Source organism: Dermochelys coriacea, chromosome 13, assembly GCF_009764565.3.
Source record: "Dermochelys coriacea isolate rDerCor1 chromosome 13, rDerCor1.pri.v4, whole genome shotgun sequence".
Lineage (NCBI taxonomy): Eukaryota > Metazoa > Chordata > Testudines > Dermochelyidae > Dermochelys > Dermochelys coriacea.
Genome location: NC_050080.1, coordinates 20,050,582 through 20,069,243, shown reverse-complemented (window position 1 = coordinate 20,069,243; position 18,662 = coordinate 20,050,582). Strand labels below are relative to the sequence as shown.

General features: G+C 47.2%; 2 protein-coding genes across 13 annotated transcripts in view; one reads left to right on the top strand and one right to left on the bottom strand.

Moving 5' to 3' along the window:
• PKIG (cAMP-dependent protein kinase inhibitor gamma) overlaps nucleotides 1-18,662 on the bottom strand; it is a 32,688-nt gene that overhangs the window by 1,420 nt on the left and 12,606 nt on the right. For 6 of the 12 annotated variants that reach the window (XM_043495601.1, XM_043495597.1, XM_043495596.1 and 3 more), the window contains one exon: nucleotides 1,835-2,016. In XM_043495601.1, the coding sequence (XP_043351536.1) occupies nucleotides 1,835-1,982 (148 nt within the window). In that variant the 5' untranslated portion in view covers nucleotides 1,983-2,016. Of the gene's footprint in view, nucleotides 1-1,222; nucleotides 2,117-2,232; nucleotides 3,615-18,662 lie in introns of those variants that run through there. The other 6 variants (XM_043495603.1, XM_038369108.2, XM_043495600.1 and 3 more) reach the window with 3 other exon arrangements.
• ADA (adenosine deaminase) overlaps nucleotides 1-18,662 on the top strand; it is a 73,512-nt gene that overhangs the window by 46,345 nt on the left and 8,505 nt on the right. The window lies entirely within an intron of this gene.

The following is an 18,662-nucleotide window of genomic DNA, read 5'->3' as shown; positions in this document are numbered from 1 at the left end:
AGTAGCATTGATAAGACTTCCACTAAAAGAGAAGCCACCAGTCAGGTTGAAGCTTATACCCCTTCCCTCACACTCCCAACCACCACCAGCAAACTACTTCTGCTGTGCTTGTATAGCCAGCTGTGTTTTATGTATACACAGCCATGTACCCAAACTCAAAAGTGACCAATAATGACTAAATCTTGATCGCACTGAAGTCAGTGGCAAAGCCACCATTGACTTCACTGGGGCCAGATATTGGGCCTAAAACAGGGGTTCTCAAGCTAGGGATCGGGATCCCTCAGAGGGTTGCGAGGTTATTACATGAGTGTCGTGAGCTGTCAGCCTCCACCCCAAACCTCACTTTGCCTCTAGCATTTATAATGGTGTTAAATATATAAAAAAGTGTTTTTAATTTATAAGGGGGGTCATACTCAGAGGTTTAAAGGGAGAATTCATTGTTCTGGTTTGGCTCTCAGTTGTCAGCAAATTTGATGGAACGTTCCCATTTAGTGTTTACAGTTCTTTCCTCCTTCCATCTGAAAGGCTTCACCAGTACAAAGGTTTGAGAACCACTGGCCTAAAAGCAGCAGGCTGTATGCTGCTGAATGCAACCTGTAACATGCACCAAACTTCAAAAGGCTATTCTAGAACAAGGGAGTCTGGGTGCGAAAGTGGGTTTTAGGGGGTTGAGATGACATACTGGAATGCTTAGGTAGGGCAGTGCTAGAGCAACGATCGCTTTCTAAGCGGGGGACATTGCACTTACAGGGTCACACAAGGAAACAATGTGAGTTCTTTCGGATGTCTTCTGAAACTCCTGGTAGCTGGTTGCCAATATATTTGCTCTATGGCTGCTGGGTCACATTAGAATCCACTAGTAACATGCTTAAAGGAGTATTATCAGAGTAAAAAGTGTTTGAAAACACATTTTTATCCCTGTTACAAATCAAAGCTCAGAAGATAAAAATGGAAGGAATGTTAAAAACAAAAACTTTACTGCCCCATTTGTGCTTTTTACACAACAGGCAGGTAGACTGATCCGTTTCACTTTGCTTTGAAAAAAGAAAAGGAGTACTTGTGGCACCTTAGAGACTAACAAATTTATTTGAGCATAAGCTTTCGTGAGCTACAGCTCACTTCATCAATGCTGAAGTGAGCTGTAACTCACGAAAGCTTATGCTCTAATAAATTTGTTAGCCTCTAAGGTGCCACAAGTACTCCTTTTCTTTTTACGGATACAGATTAACACAGCTGCTACTCTGAAACTTTACTTTGAGTTGGTTTCACTTTTAGACACCCCTCCCTTAGTGCACCCTGCTGGTCAGCATGTGTGAAAGCAGCAACCTGTGACAGCAGCAGCAGAATGGCTGCAGGGGAAAGATTACATAAAAAAATTCTATTGTTATTAAAAATAATAGAAACATAACTACTGTTTAGGTTTTCAAAGAACCTATTATTCTGAAGCCTTTGGCACAGTGGGGGTCAGTTTGCCCTGCCGGTGCCCTTTGCCATTACATTCCCTGCAGTAGAAACATCAGCGCTTGAACTGGTTTACACAAAGAGCTTTGACAGGAGCATGTTAGTGTTTTACCCATTACAAATTAAAACCTGAATCACCCTCAGACTCACTGTAAGGAGCTCACAGTGACTAATTCAGACAAACGTACCCATTAAATAAGAAGGCAGTGACACAAGGAAAGAATGGACCATTCCTCTTCAATGTCCTTGGGTTTTCCAGCTGTGAGCTTTTCAGGTCACACCTGATTCCCTGAATTTGCATGGAGTTAAATATCTTGGCCTTTCAGGCTAAGCCTAGGGAGCCCATGGCAGTTTCCTCGCCTTGCACACTTACCTGCTCCTTCAATGGAGAGCTTGCTTATGTCGCCTGCCAGCTTCCGCATGCTGATAGTGGTTGAGTCTCCTTGGATGTCATGGATAGCGTTCCTCCGCCCAGTGCGATCACAGGAAATAAAGTCAGTGTACGAGGGCTCAATCTCCATTACTTCGCTTGCATTTCCAAATGCTTAGGAATTCCTGTAGGGAAGAGACAGTCCTGAGGTGAGAGGTCCTCAGAGAAATCTTGCTACATCCTCTTCCAAGCTCTACTCAAGTTAAATGATCACATGGAGTTTAACTGCAGCATGAAAAAAACAGTTCTGGTGAATTTTGCTTTGGGCCGTCTAATAGCGCCACTAGATTTGCAGGAGAACAACCTTTGTCGTGTGACAGGGCATTGCTTGTAACACTGACCTGTGTCTGGTGAGCAGGGCCAGACAATAAAGATCTGTCTCTTATCAGCACCCGTGTGTCCGGCCATTATTACACCCTCTGCAATTGGAAGCAAAGAAGATGAGGCACTTGACTGTTCCTTTTTAGCCTTCTCCTATAGGAGTTAATATGAGAAATGGCTGTGCCCTTTCTGCAGAAATAGCTTTATCTTTGCTGTTTCCTGTTACGTTTTTATGAGGATAGTCAGTGGAGACTGGGGGGAAGGGAGGACCTTCTGCAATGGGTTGTGCACAGAGATGTCCCTTGGATGAAATTCACTACAGTGCTGCTGCCCTGCTATCTTCCACACCAGTCTATTTGGAACAGGTCTGGAGTCCCCACCTCCACCACCTGTCTGCTTTACCCTTGAACCACTTATAGGTCTGAAGTGGTGCAGCAGTCATCACGCCGGGGGTGAATTTCACCTGAACAACCTGCCTGTGTGCACCACACAACAGAAGACCTCCAACTCGGTTGTGTTTGCTCTGATGGGCATGGAACTGATAGCAGCAAAGAGAAAGCCCTGATAGGATTTGATCTAATGTCAGAACAAGGCATGTGAGAACAGCAGTTTTCATCCTATGTCTGCAGAGGGAATGGAAACTGGTTTGGTTTTAATGACTTGAGCTCCAATGTTACCGAACCCTGTCCCTAACTTTCCTCTGTTCCTAAAAAACATCATGGGATCTTTGATCATGGGCCAGATTCAGCTCTTGCACTCAGTGGAGTTATGCCTCTGTATGCCATGGCTGAATTTGGACGCACAAATGGTCAGGGTATCTGCTTTCTATCTCCTCTGAAAGGCCCTTGGAGCGGGCAGTGCTAGGTCGTTGAGTCCATACTGATCTCAGCTGGCTTTTGTCAAGTTCATTTTGAAATGTATATAATGAAGTGTTCATTTAAACTGCTTGGCAATAAGGAATTAAAGGTGTGAAATTCAAACCTTCTATGACCTTTTTGGGCCATTTGACACTGGGGCTTATTTCTGTGCTCAGCTTCTGAGAACTTTGAATGGCCAGATCCTCTCAGCCATGTCAATAACTCCCTGAGCAAACTCCTTCTCTGGTGTGGTTTGTATTTAAGTTGCTCCTTTTCTTTTAAGTTGACTCTAACTTGCCAGCGTTTGTACAGCACACCCTGTCAGAGATTTTGTCAGGCTCTGAGACCATGGAAAAGATACACTGTCTTTAAGCCTGGAGCTCACTGTGAAATTCACTTGGAATTCTGCATTTGCTCTGGAAATCTGTCACTCTTGATTCCTGTTCATGCTTACTAGGCATTTGTTTGGTTTATCCGCATGTAGGTAAGAGACTATCAGTTATTTCTCTCTCTGATTCTGAGCCACTGAAAGCAGTAGCTTTCACCTAGATGACGCTGGAAATGCTCTGAGCACGGTCCTGATTACCAGTGCCTTGCTGACGTAAGCTAAAATTCAACTCCTCAGCCATCACCTGTTTCTGTGACTTGTGGTTAAATGCCCCTAAAGTGAAGCTCCGCGTGAGGTGGAGACTGATTTAGTTCCCACCCAGACTATGCTCAGCATTGAGCTGACAAAGATGCCACATTCAGATGGACCCATGCCAGGAAATGACATCCAGGAAAAGGAACTGCCTCCTGATGCAACTGCTCATTGTTCTTAACTCTCTTTTTGGCAGGAGCCATATACTGAAATCCATTCATGTCTTGTTTATTCTGCATTTGGCTCAGAAGAAAGCCCGGGAGTGCCATCTCTCAGGGAATGAGCTGACTTCTGCCAATGCAGTGGATCCTGCCCAGCCTGCTCGGCAGGGTATTGAGTTCTAAAGCCAATGAGCTGCTCGAGGAGGCTTTGGCAGCAGCAGCATGCTTACTCCTGTCCCTCCTCAGATCTTACCACAGAAAGGAATGAAACAGAATTTCCTGGGCATGTGACCCAAAAAGCAGCTGCAACACTCATGACTGATGAGTTTAAGGGGACACAGTCAGGGCTAAAAACTGACTGCCCCAAAAAGGACTTTCACCTTCAGCAGTACAGATATATTCTTCTCTCCAACCCATGTATCCTGCCAGCAGAAAAATACCCATCAGCCATTGAGCTCCCCATTGCTTGTAATAAACAAAGCAGGGCCTGCTGCTACAATGGACAGACCTGTTCTGAAGGAGCCCCTGAGGGCCAAATTCCCCACTGTAGTAAATGGAGCCCTCCTATGTACTGTAGGGCTGGGTTTAGCTCTGCCAAGCTCATTCCAAGGGCCCACAGCAGTGACTTTCTCAGGCTGTGGAAATGCAAGGCCTATTTCTTCAGTATGGTACGGCCCCCTTTGTGCTGCTCCACTGACAAACAGGCCTTAAACTCAGCAGTCCAGGCCAGCTGAGAAGGGGATTGGCAGGAGAGTCTCTCTTCTCTGACTATTTCCAGGTGCTAGAACAATTGCTTGGGGCCATAGGTGACCCAACATAAGTTAGAAGAGCTCTAAGTTGCTCTAGATGACTCCAGGGGCTGAACAAAGAATTGCAGAGCTATCAAGAATGCATAAAAGCCAACTTTTCCTTTCTCTTTGGGTCCTGCCCTGAACATAGGCCAGCCACACCTGAGAGTCAGGCCAACAGAGAAGGCTGGGGTGGAGGCTGACAGCTCACGACACTCATGTAATCATGTGATCTCAGGAGGCTAAGGTGATGGTTGGTGGGGAGAGTTGGATAGAGAGATGGAGAAGAAATGGTTAAATACTCCTTCATCCTGAGTTTTAACGGATGGCTCAGCCTCAAGGGAAATATTTATAAAATTGATATATTTCAGCTGCTGATGTGACTCTGAGTGTTAATGTCGTTTTAGGAAGTGCTGGGGTTGGCTCAGTTGCTGGATGTTGGATTTGAAGAAGGGCCTTTGCACACTACACAGTGGAATCTGCTTCTCAAAATCCTAGTATTGCAAATATTCCAAACAGGAAATGCAAGCTACTGCCCTCCATGCAGCTCAGGAGTTTGGTGAGGGCCTGACCCTGGTCACTTGATCAGGCGAAACTCCCACTGGCTTGCATGGAGTCAGGAGTGCAGCACTGATACCTCGAGGAAGGAGAGAGTAAGTGAAGGGAATGAAACGAGTCAGACCTTTCCCTGTGCATTTCACAGAAATCGCTGCTAATGAAAGTCTCACTTCAGTTATCAGCTCCAGAAGGCAGAGGGACTGGCTGGGAGGGGGATTGTCATATTGCCACAGCTCTTTCCCTTGGCAATTATCCTGTGTTTTAGGTTAGATTGTAAACTCCTCAGGGCAAGAATCTTGTCTTGTTAAAGCATATGTGCTCTTCTGCTACTCCTTAAATAACAACCCCTGCCCTGGAATATGGCTTATAACGGGAGGTGCGGTGGCTAATCTCATAACCCCAATATGCCTTAGACAAGGAAAACTCCTCTGTGGGAAGAAGGCAGGCGGTACGTTTATGGTGGCTTTTATGCTGAAGACTGAAATTCTTCTCCCTTTGCTCCAGCACTGGTGCTAGCAATGGAGAGGACGCTAGTGTAGACTGGACTTGTGTGTTTTTATTTTCCCGTCATCCAGCCCTGCTCACAGCAGGTCTAGATAAAAAAGCACCAGCAACTGATCTGCACCCCTGGAACTACATCGACGGAGAGATCCTGTAGCTGAGGCCAAAAGGGCGGCCTCCCCCACCTACAGGGAAAGAAGAAAATAGGATTCTCTGTAACTTCACCTCACTTTTCTTAACCTCCCCACCATTACCTTCCTCCAGCAGATGTAGCCTCTGCAACCACTGTTTTCATGCTTCTGGTTATTCTCTACCTCTTGCCTCGTTTCCCCAGTGCCAGCAGCATCACTTTTCCTGCAGTCAGTATTTGGGGAAGGAAGTTCCTCCTCCGGCTAGAATAAGTTCTGGCCTTTTCCCTAGCATGCTGCCATGATGTTATCCCATAGCTATCAGTTTGCAGGCCTCACCATGAGAATGACACTTCCCCAGAAGCCAGTGACTTTCTCATTAGTGCACAATGCAAAGCCCTGCTGTCCTGTACAGCATTGCACAGGATCGTTGGCAGAGCTCCCAGAGCGTTAGTAACAGGGTTTGGCAGGTAGCTGGAGGGCAGCACCGGAAAGAAACCACATGATTCAAGAGCTAGTCACAAAACCAATTGTCAATTCCTGTCAGGATTCCTCACTTCCTTGCCATTCAGGATTTCCCTAGCTATCAGCGTTCCCAGGATTCTAACACAGTGCTCCAGGCAGGGAGAGGAAAGTTAGCGATCTGCATTCCTACTCCCCCAGAAAGAGATCACAGCTGCTGCTTTTCTCATCTTTCTTTTCCTTTCTCCTTCCACCTCTTCAGCCTCCAGCAGTTAGAGGTGCTGGGAAAGCACGATCAGCTATTGCCCTCGCCCCTAGTCAGAATATTGGCTTTACATTGTAAAGGCACCGAGTCCAATGCATTAGACCAGTGGTTCTCGGTGAGCACAGAATGGCTTCTCTTGCGATGGGGAAGTATCTGTCATTGTTCAAGCATGATTGCAGCCCAGGCGAGGATTCTTGAAGGGTTTCCAAGGGCTGTTTTACCCCCCTCTGCAGCAGCTTCACTTCTTTCCTTGGCAGGCAAATTTCTTTTGGCATAAATTCAACCCTGAGCCATATTTGCAGATGAAACCAAAATTGAAGGGGGCAGGGGAAGCAAACACACAGGCATCCTGGGCTAACTTGCAAAGTGTTGCGGTGGGGAGAGGATATAAGACCAGTGGGAAAGCGCGCAGGCAGATAAATACATGGAAAGTCCAAAATCTAGGGACAGGATGCAAACAGCCCAGGTACGGAATGGAGGGGGGGGAACTAATGCAGCACCCTCACAGTGCATTTCCATTTGTTTCTTAGCTCTTTTCCAATACAACTTCTCCATGTGCACATGCCCTATGCAGTAGTTCCTGGAAGGAGATGTAGGGTTGGCCCTGTGGGTGAGACGGGAGGTCTTCACAGAAGGATCTTGATCTCAACAAATTGCCCATGATGTGAGACTAAAGACAAATCTGATCTTAGCATGATCTTAACCTCACTCATTTGCACTGATGGCTGCATGGCACGTTGTGAATGGCTGGATTCCACAAATCGAGGAGCTGGTGAGAAAAAAGGCCAAGAGAATGTAGCATTAGTTGGTTGATGTGCCAGGCAGAATAGTTCTGATTATTTGGGGCAATGTTTCATAATGTATGCTGGAACATCCTGTCGGTTTGGAAAAGTCATGGGTCAGCGTGTGGAGACTTTGCTGTTGGAGCATTTCTAGGAAAGGGGAAGACACTGTGCGAATCATGGGCAGCATTGGCTTGGGTTGATGAGGCTCTCCTGAACTAAGAAAAGGAGGACTTGTGGCACCTTAGAGACTAACAAATTTATTAGAGCATAAGCTTTCGTGAGCTACAGCTCACTTCATCGGATGCATTATTTATTAGTCTCTAAGGTGCCACAAGTACTCCTTTTCTTTTTATGAATACAGACTAACACGGCTGCTACTCTGAAATCTGTCTCTGAAATCTGAACTAGAATCCTTGGCCATGCCCTGTCTTGACCAGCAGGTGGCTCACTTGGCTCATTTTCTATTGCATGGCAGGGCTTGCTCCTTGGGATCCCACTGGGAACGGACTATTGGGGAAAGCTTCCAGCAGATCTGCTAAGGCTATGGGATTCCTCTGGAAACTTTTCATGGTTTCTAGGCCTTTAAAAGCCTCAGGCTGAGCCCCTCTTTTCATTGGGAAGCTGTTTCTGTACAGAGAAGCGGGGGGAGCCATGAGACATCACCCTCATTTTGTTCTTAGGGGCTGATTTTCAAAAGGCAGCATAGTAACTGTGCATGTTGTATCTCCAGGCGAGTGTAGATGAGTCTCTAACTTAGTGTATTGGTAAATTTCAGTCACTGAAAATGTCTCTTAACGTCTGTTGGTCACAAGAAGGAACGGTCTTCCCTTCTCTGCCTAGCAGAGATTAGAACCAACACCACTGTGGAAAACAACAACACGCTAGAGTTACCTAGAGAACACTGGGATCTAGTCTCGCATCATAACCTGACCTTTTACTGTCTGTTTTTAATATTCATTTCAGGTTGAGGGGTAGGAAAGAATTTGTAAACGAGGCAGACTCTTGCCAAGAACTCCATGAGGAAGTATGCATGCAGTGTAGCAGTTTATTAATCCACATCAGTGCATAGAAATCCCTGGGCTTTTGAGAGAGAGAGATGTCTCTGACTACCCCAGGAGGGTCACTGCCTGCATCTCTTTCCGCATTTGCCATTTACAGTAACATATAAACAGCTGCTGCACCAGTGTGTCACAGGGAAGTGTGTGCCGAAGACTTTCCAGTGGAAACAGCGCTTTGGGGTAATTTAAGACCAGAGGCCCTGCTCAAAGCGGTCTGGATGATTCTCGGACTAAGCATTCATCGCCTCTCACAAACCTCTCTACCTTCCCAGGACAGAGGAGTCCTTCAGTTCAGCTCTGGGGGGGATGATGATGTTATCCAGCAGGGGACATGAGCACCGGTGAGAGTCCCTTGCCTGAAGAGCTGAGACATCATTTCCTGCCTGTGAATCTGGCTTCGTTGCTGACAGCAGAAGCTTTGCAATGGCGAAGGGTTGAGGGGAAGACCTCCACCTTTTCCATTCACCTGCTCTGTGGAGATCATCTTGATTTGACAAACACACTCTCTGGCATGCGCTTATTATTCCTTGCTCATGAAACATCAGAGCTGGAGTAATAATTAATTCCCTGTCTTTACTGATTTGGCCTCTGCATTTTGAGTAGTTTCATTGCTCTGCCTCAGCCAGTGTCATTCCTAAATTCAACAGCAGCTTAAGAACCTGCAGCCCCTTAGCCCAAACTCGCCTGTTCTTTTGGGCATCCCACTTCTCTGGCTTACAGAAACTAGCCCTCCTCTATCTCCATGGACTCCAGGCACTCGAATCAGGGATGAATTTAACCCTATGCACTCTGAAGTCCGCTGCTGAAGTGTGTATGTAAAGGGTTCAATGTTTTTACCCTGTGGTCTGTGCCTCTTTTGATACACAGACCTGGCTGAAATGGGACAATTTCTGCTAGGTTGATCCACTCTGACCTTCTCTCATTCTCTGAGTCAGAGTAGCAACTCAGCAGTTAATTCCCTTTTCTCCCTTACCTTTGTCTGGGGTTGCGGATGGATGACAATCCCATGGAGAACAGGGGGACTAAGCGGGGGAGAGTAATAGAACAAACAAATAATGAATTTTATTAAAATGTAACAGAACTTGCGGGGGATGGCTAAACTCAGCATAAAGTCTGGGAGTCCACACAGTAAATGTAAAATCAGCTAACACTCAGAGATGGATCTGAAGCGGGACACTGGATCTAACTCACCTTCCTGATCCAAGCAATAGAGCTATGCTCAGCGATGGACCTGGTTCTATCAGGCAGCAGATCTTATCTGCCCTAGCCTGGAGCCACTTTCAGCCCAAGACAAGAGCCACTTTCAGCCCAAGCCCATGGATGGGTGCTACCTAGGGCTACATATCAGTCCTCATTGAGGGCTTTCAGATATTCTCCCCACAGTGGTCCAGCACTATTGCAGCCTCGCTGATGCTAGCACTGGTGGAAGTGCTTTCTGTGTGCTATTCACCCTTGTACAGAGGGCCAAAGTGCAACTGGATGTCTAGGATTGGTGCTGGCTCTCTGCAAAGGGAAAATTTCACCCTTGGGAAGTGTAGAGCAGACCTTGGAGAATAACTCATCTGCTCCTGGAAGGCACCAGGATGAGCTGTTCAGGAAATCTGCCAGTGATGTGGGCTAACTCTTCCAGGACGAGCTCCCTCCCCATGAGACTGGAAAAGCTGCCTTTTAATGGCTGGGTTTGCACTACCCTCCCCTGGATCCTGAGGAAAACTGGCTAAGCAGGAATTTTTACATAGCAATTACCATTCAAACAACCCTGCAGCACTTAGCCTTCACCCCGTGACAGGATGTTTGGCTAGGAGAGGAATCCAGCCTGGTAATTCTGCAAGTTGGACAGAGTCTTGGAAGTTGGGTGAAACCTCACTGAAGCTGGTGGATGTAATGGCTGCCCTTCAATCAGGATAAATGCAAGAAGCAGCTAAGCTCCTTTTTCAAGTAAGACAGCTGAAACCATAGGGGTCGCCAACAAAAACACAGGTCATATGCAAAGCTAGGCAGAAACCGAGCTCTGTGGGCAGAGAGGTTTCCCTGTGTATTATTTGATGAAGGTAGATGTGTCTCTGAGCAGAAGCAGACAGAGAAGGCAGCAGGAAAGTCAAGCAGACAGGAAGAGAAGCAGTGGATTATGGCCCTGAGAAAAAGCCAAGAGGAACAGCTTTTTGGGTAGAGTGCTAGCTGGAAAGAGACTTAGAACTGTGAACCTCCTGTTTGATTCCTGCTGTGTTCAGGAAAATAGAACCTTGAGGCAATCATAGAATCATAGGACTGGAAGGGACCTCGAGAAGTCATCTAGTCCGATCCCCTGCACTCATGGCAAGACTAAGTATTATCTAGACCATTCCTGACAAGTGTTTGTCTAACCTGCTCTTAAAAATCTCCAATGATGGAGATTCCATAACCTTCCCAGGCAATTTATTCCAGTGCTTAACCACCCTGAAAGGAAGTTTTTCCTAATGTTCAACCTAAGCTTCCCTTGCTGCAATTTAATCCTGTTTATTTACAAACAGTGTACATAAAGAAATACCTGACTGTCCCTGATTTCTTCTCCTAATGGAGACAACCTGTAAGACCCTGAATGCTGTCTAACCGCTCAGGTCAAAAGAGATGACAGCACAGAGTAATGTACAAAATCTGGTTTGTACCAATATACACCTTTAAAGTAAAACAAAGGTGTCCACTCTCAGCAAGCCCTTCCCCACGCCCACGTAGAGTGCGTTTAATCTCCTTCAGTCTGGTCAGAAGCAAGACTCCACCTTTGGATTTGGACACACATCCCCCTTAAGGCTCTTCACAACTCCAGCCCTGACTGCCTCCCTGCTTTCATTTGCAGAAGCAGCGTGGTCCAGTGGATTAAGCACAGCCCTAGGAGACAGGAACTCCCAATATGGATGGGGTTTGCTGTGTGACCTCAGGCAAGTCACTTCCCTTGTGCCTGAGCTTCCCCCTCTGTAAATGGGGACATTGCATAGCAGGTGCGTGGGAGGGTAAATTAGTTCATGTTGATCCAGTGTTTTGACAATCTACATTATTATTTCATCCTTCAACCCATCTTGCACCTCTGCAGTCCTCCCTCAGACAGCTGCTCCCTTTGCCAAATCCCTCTCTCTGCTTTGCCCCTGCCTCCAGGCTGTCCATCAATAGCTAAACACACTCCCATTTCCATGAGCCAGCCTTCACCTCCCTCTTCAAATCTCCCTGCTTTCACAAAGCCTCTGTGTTCCAAATCTTGTGGCCATTGCCTCTGTCCCTGGCCTATGGCCGGGGATACTGTTTTTGCAGGAGCTGGACTGGAAGCTCTTTGGGGCAGGGAACAGCCATGTACATGTCTAGGCTACATCAATGTTATTGATACAAACACAGCCCTAGGTGCCACTGCCAGATGGCAGTGGATAAAATGGCTACACTGCACTCAAGTGTTGTTCCCCCTTGTTAAGCTTGCTTCCTTACCTCTTGCCTTTCTGATTCTTTTGGTCCTCTCCTGCCTTGGCATTGCAGCGAGGACATAGGCCCTGCATGCTGAAGGAGACTCTGTCTAGCTCTGCCTGGCACTTTAGGCATTTTTTGAGAGGGTTCCCTTTTCTATTCTCAGGCATAGACATTCCACCCAGATCAAGTGGCCACTCCTCGGCTGACTGGAAGGAGGGAAGTTCAAAAGTTAAAAACAATGCTAGATTTCTCCACAGAGGTAGGCAGAAAAAACCCACCTTCCTTTACAAAGGGAGATACTTTGAACCTGGCTGCTCTGTTCTTGTGCTTGGGGCAGGAATGGAGGGTGGATGATGGGGGAAGGTGACTTTAAACCACCTTTGTGCTTCCTGTTTTCTGGGGCTATGCAGGAGCCTGCCTGGCCCTGGGTGTAAGTTAGGGCAGCCTCTGGGCTGCTATAGTTTATACTCTGCTTCCCATGGGCCCTGGGAACCAGAGAATTGCCATAGGGTAGTGCACACCCTTGACGCACACACTCAGTATGCAAGAGGCTGAAAGCAAGGCTTATGTCAGCTCTGCAGCAGGCAGGGAGGCCCTCTGCAAGCAGGTATTCCTGGGGGAGGAAGGGAGCATTCCCACCTATATTTAGGCTCCTCTCCATTGCCAGAGTTGTGTGCTACTGAGAACTGGGCCCTTTGGCACTACAATGAAGCGATAGGGGCTAAGTCGGGAATGGGAGCTGAAGCAAACAAAGCCATCTCATTTCACCTGGAGAAACATTATGGGGAGCTACAGCTACCTCTCCCCCCTTTAAAATACCTGGCAGTTGGGAGTTAACTCCCCAACCGGACCTGTCTCACAGCTGAACTGCTGCTGGCTCTGAAAGTTCTCACTGGAACTCTCACCTGCCTGCTGGGGTGGATGGTACAGCCCAACCAGTTGCACTGCCAATGGAGGCCACGTTGGATACGAGTTATCTGACTTCTCGTAAAATGGGAAAATCCTATCCCCTCCCCTTACGTGCTTTTGCCCAGTATCTGTGGTTTGAGTTCAGTGTCCTTGGGACAGCTAGAAAAGCCAAGATGAAAGGCCATTCTGAGTCCCCATGCATGTTGCTGTTGCCTGGGGCAGTGATGCTAGGCGCTCTGGGGAAAGAGCTGGCAAACTCTGGGGTGGTGATATGCTGTATGGGTGGCAGAGGGGTTTTAAAAGGGGATCACTTTGTGGCTTGGGAGTTGGAAACTCAGTGTCTTGTGGCAGCGCCTCCTTGGTCCCCCACTTTGATGCTTGGCTGCCTTCCTTGCGCTCAGGACCACAGTACCCAGTGACTGACGGTGCATCGGCTGAATGGGAGGCTTTGATTTGTACTGTCCCCATGGATGAGTTTTGCGCTCTTTAGGCCCTAATTCAGCAAAGCACTTATGCATGTGCAAAAGGGCTTTGTTGAATCGGAGCCTCAGTCTGCACCTGCAGACATGAGGCCCCAGCGTCACTGCAGCTGAACTTCCTCCAGCCCACCAGGCTTAATAGTGCTTTGTCCCCTGCCTCCACCTCCTTGAGCAGCCATGCATCACACGGGTAATAACCCTATGTTGTGTCTCTCTAGCACCTTTCACCCAGGGCGCCCAGAGCATTGCTGCACAATCCAATTAATGAAGAGTCCATCTGCACTACAACTTTAGCTGTCTTGGGGGATGAGAGTGGGGACGAGTTCCACCAAAGTTGTCCCCAGCCCCAGTTACCCTTTTTGCAGCGGGGATGGGATGTTGACCATGATGGCTGCCTACTCCTGTCAGAAAGGAGGAGAGAAGAAGTCAGAGCTCCATGAGGAAACGTGGGGTTTCCAGGCTGGGCAGATAGGAAAATGCAACCCAGAAGGCTTGGTCCAGCCAACTTTTCATCAGGCCAAGTGTGATCAGGACGAATGACACATGGACAGCAAGGCAGAAGGGACAGGCGCATCCACATTATTGGGCTCAATAATTGGCTGAGATTCTATGGCCTGTGTTACATGGGAGATAAGATAATCTAATGGTCCCCTCTGGCCTGAAAGTCTACAACGTCTTGAAGCTTTGAATCCGAAGGAACCGGTGATGCCGATCTGTCTGAATAAAAGGTGCATCTTTCTTAAAAGCATAGCACTGTGGGTTTGTAGGGGGAAAGGGGCCTATGATCAGCTGCTGTCAGCAGGCATTACATCCTGCTTCATTTCCCCTTTAATACCCTGCGGGACATGAGTGAATTTGTACAATCTCTTGTATAGACAATCAGCTTTCTTCTAAGAATCAGCCCCTTGCCCTCTCATTCCACAATACAGGATCTATTATTAGAACTCCCCTATTGGGGCAAGATCCATAACAACAGCAAAGCACACACACCAGCCCCGCTGAGCTCTTAAAATATTTATAGGATGAGGTGGTTTCCTTCTGAGGGGCCTGCTAGAGCACAGAAAAGGGAGTGACAGGATTTCTGTGCTTCCTTCAGATCTGCAGGGAAAACTTCTGTGGTATAGCCTCAGCCAGAGGGGGAACAAGTCTTCGCCCACAAGGATGAACCAGCACAAAGGGTCAAGGGGTTTTCACCAGGACTCTGATAACAGCCAGCTGGAATTTTAGCAGCCGTTCCAATGACATTGTGCCTGTGAATGAGCAGAAGAAATTTCAACCCAAAGAGCGAGGGGGTTTTGAGTGGGGTTTAAGCCCCTGAAAACAAGGGCGGGGCAAGAAACTGCCTCCTCACCCCTAATATAACTCTTTCAAACTTGTCATTCTTCTTGCTTATTATTTGTATTGCTGTAACGTGTAGGAGCCCCCATCATGGCACTCCATGGCACTGGACAAACACAGAGCAAAGACGGTCCCTGCCCCAAAAAAGCTCAGTCTTAATGTGCTCTGCTGCTGCAAAGTGCTGAGTGTTCCCAACTCATTAGCAGTTAGAATCATAGAATATCAGGGTTGGAAGGGACCTCAGGAGGCCATCTAGTCCAACCCTCTGCTCAAAGCAGGACTAATCCCCAATTTCCCCCTAGATCCTTAAATTGCCCCCTCAAGGATTGAACTTGCAACTCTGGGTTTAGCAGGCCAATGCTCAAACCACTAAGCTATCCCTCCCCCAATTAAGTTGTGGGAGGCAGGGAGCACAGCATCTTAAAGGCTCCATGTTCCTTGGCTGGCAAAGGAAAAAAGCAATCAGAGGGAGGGTCTCTAGTCTTGGATCCATCCATGCATGCAACTCCTATTAACTAGAACCTAATGGGAAAGACTTGCCAGGAACCTCCACTAGCTTTTCCAGGTTCTCCAAGCAGCAGCCCAGACAAATGAGATGTCAGGCTGGACTGTGTTATATAGCTCACTGCTGTTCTGGGAAGGAAGTCACTGTAAATAACACTGCTGGCTCTCATGCTAAGTTCTCAATAACCTCTGGTTCTCATGCTAAGTTCAGTAAGCTCAGCTGCCCCAAGTTAAACACAGCCACCTCCTTCAGCTTCCTGGTTATTGCAAGAGGAGGAGAGATGTAAGGGTTCTTTAAGATTTGCCAAAAAGACAGGGCATAAAGGAGTAACATATGAAGGAGATCTAAGGGTCTAACCCTCTGTGTTCATCAACAGATTAATGCTTTTATATTTTATTTTGTTTTAAAATATAAATGCATTTCGTGCTCACTGAATTAAAGAACTATCTGAAGTGGCCTGAGCTAACACGACTGTGCATAGGGGCCTGGTGAACTTCCCCTGCATAGCGTCAAAACATCTCAGTCCTCACCTGCTCTCTTGCACTCCCTGCTCTTTCAAGCTTGGGACCCACACACTGCTCTGCCAATGCACCTCAGCCCACCTGCTGCCCTCATGCACGTCCTGCTGTTCCAGTTCTGAGGACCACACATATCTTTGCCAGTGCACCTCCACACTGACCTGGTGGTAAACCCTCGCTGCTCCACTCATGGGTTCCTCACTGTAAGGAGAGTGATCACTTAAGATGAGCTATTAACAGCAGGTTTTCCTCCTTTTCCTCCTTTCCCCCCCTCCTTCCTGCTGGTAATAGCTCATCTTAAGTGATCACTCTCCTTACAGTGTGTATGATAAAACCCATTGTTTCATGTTCTCTGTGTGTGTATATAAATCTCCCCACTGTATTTTCCACCGAATGCATCCGATGAAGTGAGCAGTAGCTCACGAAAGCTTATGCTCAAATAAATTTGTTAGTCTCTAAGGTGCCACAAGTACTCCTTTTCTTTTTGCGAATACAGACTAACACGGCTGCTACTCTGAAACAGCCTGTGAAGGGAGACTGGACTATGAGACAGTGGGTGTGTCTACACAGAAATGGGAGGTGTGATTGTAACATGTGTAGACACACCTGAGCTAACTTTAAGCCAGACAGTGTGCTTCTGCTCCCCAGTGTGATATGGGACACTGCTTGCAATAGTGGGTGTTTTTCTTACAGCCCCAGCTCTAGGATCAGGGGTTAAGTGAGAATTGCAGCTTTCATTGCCCCTATGTGAGCAGGGAAAAGTCTGACAACCTGACCCAAGAGCCCCCTAAAGGCTCAGAAACCAGAAGACAAAGAAAATTACTCCCAATTTATTTATTTATAAAAATCTCACGAGTCTTGGGGTCCTGGATCATTAGTTTCAATGTTTGGGATTGGCAATACAGGTAATGTGACACCTTCTTACTCCACTAAACTGCTCCCTCTGAGTATCTGGAGTCAGAGCTGCTGACTCAAGGGATTGAAACCCAGCTATGGTAGGGGGAGCTGGACTCTATTCTGACTCACAAAACACCAACAACCTTTGTTACTCGGTTCCATATTCCACCCTGTGCAACACCTCGGAAGACAGTGAATTTCTATTACTGGTGATGAGGATGTCTGACATAGAACGAACCCAGCTTGACTTTCAAGACCCAGGCTGAGTTTGGGACATGGGCAGCTAGGGAGAAAAGTTCTCTTGGCTTGAAAAGGGAGCATTTTGGACCTGAGTTAGAGAAATAATTAACATAGAGGCCATGGTGACATTTCTACACAGTTATCCCATTCAGAACAGAACTGCCCCTCCAAGTTACTGTCATGGTTCCTGTCTGAACTAATGGAGATTGAGGGAAAGGGAAGGAAAGGGCCAACTGAACATAACAGTCCTCTTCTCTCCTCATTTTCTCTCTGTCCTCAATATCATCTGTCTGTCTGGATAGGCATTTATTCTGCCTATCCTCACTGTGGTATGGATACTTCTCTGAAGGTCAGTTTCAGACCAAGCTAAGCTTCCCTTTCAGCTGGGAGGCCAGCTCCTCAGTTGGTGTGAGTCACTGCAGTTCTGTCCAAAGGAGTTATGCCAACTGACACCCTCTGAGGATCTGGCCCTTGCTTGGAGATGGAAGAGACACTATTCCAGTCTGTCTACCTGCATGAGGGCAGGGTTGATTTCATTCTGCCTTAGGAACACGGGTCTAGTGTCTTTCCTGAAAAATCCCCCGGGACAGTGATTCACAGTCTCCCTTGGCAACAAAGCTTTTATAAAGTTTTTTCTGAGATCTAGCCTGATTTTTCAAAGTTGCATTTTAAACCTCAGCATGTTGATTAATGGAAATAATTGGTTCCTTCACTCAGCCATAAGCCAGTTGCCATGACAGTGTTTGTATTTTTGCTTTGTTCCCATGTTGAATTTGTTTTACGCATCCCATAGTTTCTAAGTGCTAATAAATCAGGGGTCTTTCTTTCTACATCCTCTAGGGAAGAAGCACATTACTGAAGAGCTGGGCTCCACTTGCAAAGCAGGGGTCAGTGCAGACAGAGTTCTGCAGGGTATCAATCTCTACATATGAGCCCTCTCTAGGAAAGGGAAGATTTGGCATGTTAAAGTTAACTATCTAGCTTAAAAAGAACAAGAGCTGAACCCACAGAACTGGGATGATCCAGCACCCACATGAGTACATTAGTGATAATGATAAAAATACTTCTGCTGGAAGAAGAAAACCGTCAGTGCCTTTTGGCCCGGTTATACTAACCCAAGCAGCCACAAGGCCCTGCAGGGGAGACCCCAGTGGTAGGGCACCTTTCTGCCAGGTGTGGATACAGGTAGCATATCAGGGAGGTGTCAGGGATGGACAGGGTAGGGTTAGAACATGCTTATCCCCTGGCTATTCTGTAGAGCTGCAATGGCCCTGGAAGGCCATTGTAGCAGTCGCAATGTAAAGCAGCCTTCAGGCCTGCTCTGACATGCACCTTGGACCTAGCCGACTTCCAAGAGGCTCAGGCTAGGGCAGACACATTGCCTCCCCTCTCCATCCTGTGATAGGTTTTGTACCAGGGCAGAGAAGAATCCAGGGCACTATACTTGCTACTCACCAAACAGATGTAACATTTGGAGCCTTGTATTTCTGGGGTGAGCTGTTCCATGGCGGATAGCCCCTACTTGCTGATTCTAACCTATGTCTTTGTTCCCTTCATAGAGCGCTGGAAGGGGGGAATATCACTGAGCAGCAGGGAGTATTATGGTGGCATATTTTTTATTTTTATTTTTCCCTGGGTTTTTTTAGTTGTTTGTATGGAAGATATTAATAAAACAATGAGAATGGAAAAGACTGAAAGGAGGGTCTACACAAAGCAGACTCTGATCGCTGGTGTATGTCCACTCAAAGGATGAAAACTACCCCATACTCCCACAGTGCATTAGGGCAATGAGATTTTCCCCAGGCTGCTGAATTCTGAGTGACCTGTCAGGATATGGACTGCATCAGTTCCCTTCTTCTAATCCCACTGGTTTAGGGCATTCCATTCAAGGCTGTGCTTCCATGTCCCCTGGCAGGGCTGTAGGGGTGTGGA